This window comes from Erythranthe guttata, chromosome 1, assembly GCF_056151865.1.
Source record: "Erythranthe guttata isolate IM_541 chromosome 1, IM_541, whole genome shotgun sequence".
NCBI classification, from domain to species: domain Eukaryota; kingdom Viridiplantae; phylum Streptophyta; class Magnoliopsida; order Lamiales; family Phrymaceae; genus Erythranthe; species Erythranthe guttata.
In genome coordinates this window covers 4,715,003-4,726,142 of record NC_142533.1, presented here as the reverse complement: position 1 = coordinate 4,726,142, position 11,140 = coordinate 4,715,003, and the positions used below count along the sequence as shown (strand labels likewise).

General features: G+C 32.9%; 1 protein-coding gene across 1 annotated transcript; it reads right to left on the bottom strand.

Annotated features, from left to right (window-relative positions):
• Positions 1-7,427: 7,427 nt before the first annotated feature.
• LOC105956192 (uncharacterized) lies at positions 7,428-9,444 on the bottom strand. Its single transcript, XM_012980033.2, has one exon. It carries the CDS (start codon positions 9,255-9,257, stop codon positions 7,476-7,478), a length of 1,782 nt encoding a protein of 593 aa, XP_012835487.2. The 5' UTR covers positions 9,258-9,444; the 3' UTR covers positions 7,428-7,475.
• Positions 9,445-11,140: the final 1,696 nt, after the last annotated feature.

Sequence of the window (11,140 nt, the reverse complement as noted above, 5' to 3'; positions counted from 1 at the left end):
TGACTAAGATATTGCTTTAAGATTTAATTATTTTCTACTTGTGATATTGCTTTGAGCTTATTGGAGAGTAATTGTCAGGTCAATTCCCACATTTTACCTAACTATGTCATTGACTCATGAGTTAGCACTTGCATTTAGCCTTCATTCAAATTAATTAAGCTCATACCGAATTCAACTCTTCACATTTTTAGTCAACTTATTTATTCGTGTATATATATATATATATATATATATAAACCAGAATAAGTTTCGGCTCGAGTAAAAAAAAATAAAAAAAAATTCGATAAGCTCGAGCTCAGCTTGTTTACACCCCTAGTTTCACTCGTCACGTTGAAGAAAATTAACATTTTTTTCATGTTCAGCAGACAACCAAAGCTGACTATTTCTTAATTAACTCACTACATATAATTATTCAAATTATGTAACATCTTTCTTTTAAGGAAATAACATTAGTGATTCTTGATTTTGGCCCCATTAGAAGTCACAACACTTATATTTGAAAAGGCAAAACCCCAACTACTTTTTTTGGCCTTGATTTGCCAGTCTTTACTAATTTTAAAAGATATTAATTAATGATCTACAATTGTGTGGCTAATTTATTAGCACTTCAAAACAAAGGGGAGCCTTATTTCGTTTTCCGAAATATTGAATTAATGTGCAAGTGTTGTTCACATCGAAAACAAGGGCCGATTCGATGTCTTTTACTTGTAATCCTAGGGCTAATAATTTTATGCATAATGTTGATTTCAGGCTTTCAGATTTTAGGGGTAAGACCATATATATATCAAGCTCAAATTAGTCAAAATTATGTGCCTGCAAATGAAATAAGGGCCGACTTAAAAATTGTATTCAAAGCATATATAAAATTAACATAATAATTAAATATATATAGAACACAAGACCAATTTGCATCACGTTTGACTCTCAAATGCCACTTAATTTAATGCAAGGGATAATATCTTAATATTGACAAGTCAAAAACAAAGAAAATAACTTCTTAGGCTATGTCTCACTTCTGATCCTAAGTAATATGAAAAAGGGTAAATTACAACGATCAGTGAGGTTTAATCAAATTATGAAAAACCCTTCGTATGGGTCATTTTAATCATTCCTTAACTATAAATTGTCTTACACGTTTACTTTTGTGGTTTCAAATTTAGTGGAACTTTTGAGATTATATGTGTTGATTTATATGCCTATAGAAATCAATTAACCTAAATTATAACAGTTAAGTTGTGGAACCAGTATTCAGTTACAACTGTAAATCTTGTGTTGACACAGTTATACTCTACTTAAAGTAAATAAACAAAACACAAGAATTAATGTGGTTCAGACACAATTGTGTCATACATCCACGTGGACCTTCAAACACGATTTCACTAGTTCAGATTTATAGTGTACTTTAATAGGACTTAATAAAAACACTAAAGACTCCCTCGTTATGTAATATGCCGTTCTTGCACACAACTCGAACTTCGTGTTTCTTCCAACAGCAGCTCTACACCGCGTGCCTAGAACTCCTTTCTAGCCTGAACTCCCTTCAGTGACGCGGTTGATCTCTCAAGAGATCTATACAGCAAATCTGTATATGTTGACACATCCAACGATGACACAGTTCTGTTCAGCAGAACGTTTCAGCGATTCTTCAAAGCTATGGAGTGATTTTTCTCCCAAAAAAGTGTTGTGAGGAGAGGAGCCTTATATAGGCATGAGATCGGCCTCCAAAGACCTGTCTTCCAAATGAACCGAATAACTAGGAAACATAATCCTAGTCAATATCTAGTTCTAATCTAGATAACTATAAAGATTCCTAACAAGACTCAAGTACAAGGAAATAAATCTAAGTCCTAAAGTATTACAAATGTAGGACTCTAAATTTCCAAAATAAACATGGGAACAAATCGTTCGCCAATCTTAACTTTTCAAGTGAGGCGGATTTCTTTGAACGGTAGAAATCTGGCGCCAACAATATGGATTATTATTACTTTTGTACCCGTTTTATCCATTCGAACTCCACATTTTGAAGCAAGATGGTCATAATATATGTTTTTTGGCTTGTATATATCAGATTGTGGTGCATCATAAACTGTATTTTTTTACACAAAACGGATACAAACTAGAGCACATTCAACGAAATCTAGATGATTATGTTGAATTTGACACCATAAGGGTGTAGGTGTAAGAAAAAATCATAGTTGAGGGGTAGATGTAATCCAAACAAAAGAGGGTTTATCATAAATTAACCATACATCAGGGGTGTGGTTGTATGTTACCCTATGAAAAATAATAGTTATAAATTTATACTATTTTAAAAGCTAAAATATAATATTCTTTTTTTTTTTGTGTATAAATATAATTTATCTTAGGGTTAATCACAAAAATGGCAATGACAATGGCACTTAATTAAAAGAGGGACATCCAATTTTTTTGTCTTTCAAATAAATCCAGCTCATTCAAACTTATTTGCAAATAAGAATAATCTTTTTATATATACCAAAATTACCCCCAATTCATTGAAACTCAATTCAACTCCAATTTCATGATTTACACCCTAATTTAGCCCAATTTCATCAATTAACCAATTTTAACCCTAATTTCAATTTTGACCACAATTTTGACCCGCCACCACAGGAGACTGCCGTTGACTTTTTTTTCATTTTGTTTTGAAAAACTGTTTTTCCTTGAATTTTTTTTCCGGCCGGTCAACTGCCGTTGACCGTCGGGTCTCCGGTGTTGATTTTTTTTTTTTATAATTTTGTTTTTTATTAGAAAAAATATTTTAATTAATATTACTGTCTTGGCTGCTAAATTACTGTCTCCGGCAGTTATTTAACTGTCAGAGACAATAATTTAACTGTTAATTGACTTTTTTTTTCTTCAAAAATATTTTAATTAATATTAATGTCTTTGCTGCTAAATTAATGTCTCCAACAGTTATTTAACTATCGGAGACAGTAATTTAACTGTTAATTGACTTTTTTTTTATAAATATTTTAATTAATATTACTGTATTCGTTGCTAAATTACTGTCTCCAGCAGTTATTTAACTGTCGGAGACAGTAATTTAACTGTTAATTGACTTTTTTATTCTTAAAATTTTTTTTTTAATTAATACTACTGTATTCGTTGCTAAATTACTGTCTCCAGCAGTTATTTAACAGTCGGAGACAGTAATTTAACTGTTAATTGACTTTTTTTTATAATTTTTTTCTTAAAAAAATTATTTTAATTAGTGCCTTGGCTGATAAATTACTGTCTTCAACAGTAATTTAACTGTCTTATACAATAATATTAATAATACTACTGTTCGGAAAAATAATATTCATAATATTACTGTCCCAAACAGTAATATTACTGTCTGAAACAGAAATTTAGTAGCCAAGACAGTAATATTAATTAAAATATTTTTTTCAAAGAAAAATAAAAGTCAACGGTGGTTGACTGACCGGAAAAAAATTTCAGGGAAAAAAAAGTTTTCAAAAAAAAAAAAAAAAAATTCAACGCCAGAATCTGGCCGGAAAAAAAATTTCAGAAAAAAAATTATTTTCTGAAAAAAAAAAGTGGGGGTTTAATGTGATATATTTGTTTAAATTCGGGGTCAATGTGTAATATTAAGAAAGTTAGAGCATAATGGATGGAATTGATAAGAATTATATTATGGATGGTATTTTAGATTAAAGACATGGGGATGAGTTTAATTGATAGACTATTTTTTTTGTGGACCAAAATGCATTTAAGTCCGATGTGATGGGCCTTTTTGCTATTCACCCTTTATCTTATATTATGTGTTCAACAAAAAAATTATCAATGTGTGTGCTATTGGTCGGGACTTTATTTTGTATAGCCTCTAGTCAAAACTCATTTTATCATAGTACCCTGTTTGTCGAGAATAGGGGTGGCAAACGAGCCGAGCCGACTCGTGAGCTCGACGAGTCGGCTCGTAAAAAGCTCGAACTCGGACTCGAGGTTTTCGAGCTCGAGCTCGAGCTCGCGAGCTCGAGCTTTCTGACGAGCCGAGCTCGAGCCGGATTTTAGTTGTTCATCGGCTCGCGAGCCGGATTTATTATTTTTTTTTATTATTTTTTTATTTTATTTTTTATATGTTATTTTTATTTAAATAATATATAATAATATAAAATATTATAGAAATAAATACAAATATTAAAAAATATATAATCACAATTTAGTTTTTATTATTGTATTTTTTTAAAATAATTTTTAATATTAAAATAATAATTAAAAAATATTTAAAAAAAAAAAAAAAAAAAAGATAGATTGGGCTCGAGCTCGAGCTCGACAAAATTAACACGAGCTCGAGCTCGAGCCAAAAAAAGAAGAACTCGACGAGCTCGAGCTCGAGCTCGAGCTCGACAAGATTGACTCGAGCTCGAGCTCGAGCCAGCCAAAAGAGGCGAGCTCGGCTCGAGCTCGGCTCGTTCACACCCCTAGTCGAGAATAATTACCAAAATGCCCCTCTAATGAAAATAATGAAAAATCAAGCCCTTAATTAATAAAAGGGTAAACATCACTTACGTCTAGTAGTTTGAACTTTATGCACATACCCCTTTGTACTTTCAATATAGCACTTGACTCCCTTGTATTTTCTAATAGGCACATAAACCCCTTATACTTTTAAAAATTTCTTCTTTCTATAGAAGGTTATGGCTTATATTAAAAATACAAGCGGATCGTGTTTGCAAAACTCAAACCACAATCATGTGAGGTGCTTATATTAAAAGTATAGAGGAGTAATGTGTACAAAATACAAATTAGAGAGGAGTTAAGTGCTATTTACTCTTAATAAAATTGAGCCGGTCAAAGCCGCAACTAGGAAGACCGACTTATTTCCCACTTACGTACAAGAAAAAAGAAGTTAAATTATTAGTCAAACTAATACTCAACAAAATATAAGAGTGATAGAAAAACTGAAATTAGTGTGGAGAAGTACGAAATCACCCTCCTTTGATTAATAATTATTTAATTAAAACTATATTTTAATTTCCAGGTGGAATCCTATGTATGACTTTACAGTTAAATAAAAGCATACAATATAGTATGTTGACTTGGTCGTTAGGTGCGTTCTTTGTGTGACACACATGCAACAAAATTTGGTCCGAATCAAATACCAAAAGTCTGTTGCACGTTTTTCTATATGGTAAATTAAAACCACTCCTGATGTACGGTCAATTTACGAAAAATCTTCTCTTGTTTGGATATACATCTACCCCTCAATTGTGATTTTTTGTTACACATCCACCCTTATGGTGTCAAATTCAACATAATCATCTAGATTTCGTGGAATATGCTCTAGTTTGTACTCGTTTTCTGTAAAAATACAGTTTCTGATGCATCACAATCTGATATATACAAGCCAAAAAACACATCTTATGATCATCTTGCTTCAAAATATGGAGTTCGAATATTATAAAAACGGGTACAAAAGTGATAATATTCCACATAATCTCGAAGATTCCACTAAATTTGAAACACAAGGGTGGACGTCTAAGAAGATTTATAGTTGAGGGGATGTTTGTAATTATCCAAACGAGAGGGGACTTATCGTAATTTGTTCATACCTCAGGGGTGGTTGTAATTTACCCTATTTATAAAGAAATATACTACTACTTTATATTATTCAAAGATAGATTTTAATCATATTATATTTTAATAATAAAATTTACAGAGTATGAAGAAAAATAAATTTACAAGAGCGAAATCCATACATAATGTAGTACTGAAAAAAATACATATATTCTTTAAAAAATCGAAACATGATAGCTACGCGACAGCTCCTGCCGTTAATTGGTGCTCGCTTATTTGTATTCGACAAAATTCGAGCGAGAAATTAATTAAATTTTATATTTGTTAGTAGTCTAATCTATTTAATCGATTATTGTTATAGTGATAATTTTATTTTATTACAGAAAATATATATATGATAAAAGAATTTAAATCCTTAAAAAAAAAATAATTAAATCCTTTTGTGAAGGTGGAAAGTAGATTTCAATCATATGCCTGTGGGCTAAGACTGCAATGGGCCACAGTTAATGGGCCAGTTAGAATTTGGGTATGTATAACATAGTTGCTAAAATTTCATTTTAGTCCTCTAAGTTTACATTCAACGTCAAATTAACCCCTCAATTTCTAATTGCCATCACTATCATTAGAATTCACATTTTAGCGCCGATTTGTATTTAAATAGGGGTGAAAATCAGATAGAACGGATGGGAATTAGTCTGTTCAGAAAATTTCCAATTTTTTTAGGAAGTACAAAATTAATTTTAATTCCAATTTCGATTCCAAAAATTTCGGAATCTAAAAATTCATTATATTTCCAGTACTCTATAAATTTCGGAATTTTGGAGAAGTTTCGAAAATCACACAAGTTTCAAAATTTCAAAACTTGGCGGTAATTTTCCGAAAATTTCATACTTTTGCAAAATTAAGAAAATCCAGTTTTATAAAAGTGTATGTTCTTTGTACAATAACTAACAAATAAGGGTTTTGTGTAGGTGACACGAGCAAAATGAAAGTATTTAAATCGCCCATAAGGTACATATATAATTAAATATTGTGTTTATTTTATACAATTCCAATAAAAAAAACATTGAAAATCGAAATGAAAAATAGTTATTTTAAAATCGGAACTTTTCGAGTCGAAACCATTCCACCTTTCACTAGAAAACAACCATTACCACTTGAATAACCAAAATAGATATTGTTGGCCAAGAAACAAAAAATTATATATTTTTTTAAACATATATTATAATTTAAAACAAATAATTTTAAGAATAACAAAAACAAGAACTGCGCTTCTCAAAATATACACTCAATTTGAGATTGTTCGTTAAACACTCATTTAAACTCAAATTGTTAACTAACGAACCAAGCTCGAATATTAATTCTATTTGAAAAGCCGTAAAGTTTGGTTAAAGCTCGAGTTCGATTAGAACAAAACCAATAAAATATGTAGAGAAAATCTAATTACTCGAGCTCCAACTCAATCACAAGATTCTTCCAATTTTATATTGTTAAAATTAATTTTATTTGGTAAGCTGTAAAGTTTAGTTAAAGCTCGAGTTCGATTAGAAGAAAACAACAAAATATGTAAACAAAATCTAATTACTCGAGCTCGAACTCAATGACAAGATTCTTCCAATTTTATTTTGTTAATATTAATTTTATTTGGTAAGCTGTAAAGTTTAGTTAAAGCTTGAGTTCGATTAGAAGAAAACAGATAAAAATCTGTAGACAAAATCCAATTACTCAAGCTCGAGCTTGATCACAAGATTTTTCCTTTTTTTTTTAGGGAAAACCCAATTCCATCTTCAAATCTTAAAATTATCATCTCGTCACCACTAATTAAAAAAAATTAAATAAGAACCAAATCATCATTAATATACAAATTAAAAACTAAAAAAAAAAAATAATAATTAAAGAATTATTATTTATTAATAAAAAAAAAAATTCCTCACTCAAATCTCAACAGTAGTTTGATTAAGAGCAGTGTACCGCCATCTCTCCTTCTCTACAAAATCAGCATCCAAAAACCTAGCAACAAATCCCCAAATTCTGTACACATCTTCAAAATTATTCAGCATTCCGATCGAAATCGCCACCGCACCCACGCCGCAATCCGATTTCTCTCTCCTCTTCTTCTTCTTCTTCTTCTTCGTTCTTCGATTTTCCAGCACGATTCCTCTCTCTTCCTTGAAACCCTCGTCGAACCATATGTTCTTCAAGAATCCAACGCTCACTGAAATGTTGTTCCGATCGGCTAATTTCTGCACCAGAACCGGGTCGACCCGTTCCCCTTTCCAATCGTACACGTTGAACGCGACGGCGGGCCCCCGCTCCAGTTTGATTCTCGGCCCGTATATTCCGATCAGCGGAACGCCGGAGTGTGGGTGCCGGAGGCACATCAGCGCGTTGACCAGCCAGTTTATCAGGCATCTTAATCTGTTGCTGATCAGAATTAGCCCTAATTCGTCTGCGTGGTCCAATCCTCGAAATTCGATTTCTAGGGTTTTTTTGGGCTCGGTTGTAAATTCAGGGGCTTTTTCGTCAATTTCTTGAATTTCTTGGCTTTTAGTGATAATTTGTTGGGATGTTGAGGCGGAAGATGTTGGTGGTTCATCAGTGGCTGCTGAATTTTCAATTGGGCCCTTTATGCTGATTATACCCGTGCTTTTTGATGATTGGGTCAAATCGGAAATGCTCGATTTCTTGATGAACAGACAGCAAAACCCGGATGGGTTTTCGCCGAAAATCTTGAAGAATGAGCATATGATGAAATCTGGTTGGAAAAGAGACAGTCCTAATGTTTCCATGTCCTTTGCTCCTAATGCAGATGCATCTAATAGAACGTGCCACCCGTTTTCTCTAGCAAGATTCATCCATTGGTACGAATATCTCGACCCTGTCATCCTCGACTGGAGCGGAAAGACGAAAAGGCCCTTTTTCTTGTTCTTGCTCTGGCTCTTGCTGACAACGATTTTCCGGAGTTTTCTCGCGTTTATTCGAAAATTCGGCCATGAAAAAACAGCTGATTGAACTCGTGCGCCTCTCTTTGTCGCGCTATCGACCATCGCTCGGACGGCCTCGTTTTCGTAGTCGTAAACGGATAAGAGATTTTGATTGGATTGGAATGGATACGAGTCTGCAAGAATCTTGAATGCTGATGACTGATTGGCTGTGAAAACCAATGAATAGTCCTCCTCGTACAAATTCATAAATGCGATGATTCTTTTTCGTATTTTTGCCTGGAATTCCGATTCTTGGCTTCCGTATTGTAAGTAAGAGTTCAAGTTCACCGAGTTGTACGAAATGTCGAAGAATGGAGCATCATCTGATGACGACGATGATGATGAAGTGGCGGTTTCGTATTTCGGTTTTTGGGAATATGAGAAGAGGCCGTGGCCCACGTAATCGAGACATACGTGATTGGAGACAGTGAGGTGGTAGTAATCTCGAGCTCGAATGTCGTCCGATAAAACCGTGTTTGAGTAGTTCAAGACTGCGTTTTTAAGGCTGGAGAAGAGTTCGGTGGATGAGGGAAGGGACTCGTGGTTGGTGAAAACAGCGTTTGGTGGTTGGATGGAGGAGAGTATGGCGGAGATGAAGTTCCGGCGAGGATCGACGGTGACGGCGGAGTTGGGAGGGGAGGAACTGTGGGGCTCCGGCAGGCTGAGAAGAGGGTTAATACAGCAAGTGTTGAAACAGGCTTTTGATGATTCTCTGATGCAATTTGATTCCATTTTCTTTTTTTTTTCTTATTGTTCACTCATAAATGATAATAATACCCTCTTTTTTTTTTCTTTCATAACTGTTTGATTTTAATTTCTTGCTGCTGCTGTAGTGGAATTTCTTACGGTTGTCTGAGAGCCAGGTTGTCTGATGAGGGACATAAGCTTTGACAAAGTCTTTCATGGATAATAACGTTTAGCTGTATGTAGTATTGTTTCTTTTTTTTTTTTTTTTTTTTTTTTTTTTTTTTTTTTTTTTTTTTATAAATAATAAATGGGCTTATAAGTTATAACCATATGGCAAGTTTTGAAAAATGAGCATCTGATCTATGAATTCTTTGCTTGATTTAAAAAAAAAAGGGTAAATGACACTTACACTCTTGAGGTAAGTTAAAATAACTTTAAAGTACTTGTAGAATCAGTAATTACAATGAACCCTTAACACATTGTTCGATACCATAATGGAATAATGCATTAAATAAGTTATTTCGTTAGGGTTCTTACGAAACTATTAGTTTCAGGAAGTGGTGGAGACGACATAGAGGTTGGGGGTGAAATGATCCTTATTATTTTATATGAGATTTATAAATTTTCGTTTATGATGGTAGCATTAACAGCCTCACAGAAAACAAATATAGTGCATATCGGTCCTAGGACATGAAATCTTGGCTCCGATGCAGCAGTAATTACCAAAACTATAGGAACCTTAAAATTATTTTAACATAATTTCAGATGTATAGATTTAATTTACCCAAAAAAAAGATAATAATAATAATAATAAAGAAGAGGTGGAAAGTTGATTAGGATATATAGTAAAATAGATGCTAAAAAGGGGGAAAGGAACAAAGAGAAAAGGGCAAAATGAGGTTAGAATGTGGCCGGCACCATCACTTACTGTCAAAGAAGAGACCTTCCCTTTGGAGCTAGAAAACAGTTTTAGATAAGGGTCCTTCTAATTAGTGTGTCTTTTGTGCTTCTTTACATATTAGGTCCCCCCAACGGGATAAAATTCTTTCAAATCAGGACAATTATATTTTTGCATTTTGCTAATAGTTCCTTGGACAGCATAGTTAGAGAGCTTAAACATAAAATAGTCATTTTAGATTGAAAGTAATTTATTATTATCCAACTCATCCGTCCTCAGAAACTACATCGACCACCTAATTCCAGGCGTAACATCATTGGGAAAATATTATTTCATCTAAAATATCTATTTTCAGCATAAATTTTTTAACTAAGTTGTCTATTTTCAGTTTGAGTTGTCCAACTAAGCTGCCTGATGAACCTTTAACAAATTCAAAATATTTGAACGAATTGTTAACTATACAAAATAATTTTAAGGGAGTTTTATCCAATATCACCATAAAGAAAACATATATTTTTCAAATCGTTTTGAGCTATTCAAGTGTAGGCAACTATAATGTCTTAGCATGTGTTTTCACCCGATTTTGGGTCATATTTTTATTTTATGAAAAAATTAAAACATAGGAAGTATATATTATTGTGGTGTCGATAATATATCGAATTTATGGAGATAGAGAACATTCAAATTTGGGCAGGTGAAGTTAATGTGCTTCAACTTCGTATTTATTACTTCCATCAAACTTAGGAAATTTCCCCAAGAAAAATACTATGAATATCCTCTAGAATAGTCTAATTGATCGATTGAGACTGGTCTTGTAGATACTTTTCGCCTAATAATTTTTTCATATCAAGTTTATCGCACATGATTTGTTCAGTTCAGTTTACGCTTCTCGTATAATTTGTGGGGTATTGCATCAAAATAGGATACATTCAGCATATGTAAGTGTATATTATCTTGTATCGGGTGAAATACGTCAGATAGATCTTTATCATTCACACATACACACAAATACGCATACACGTACATCGGG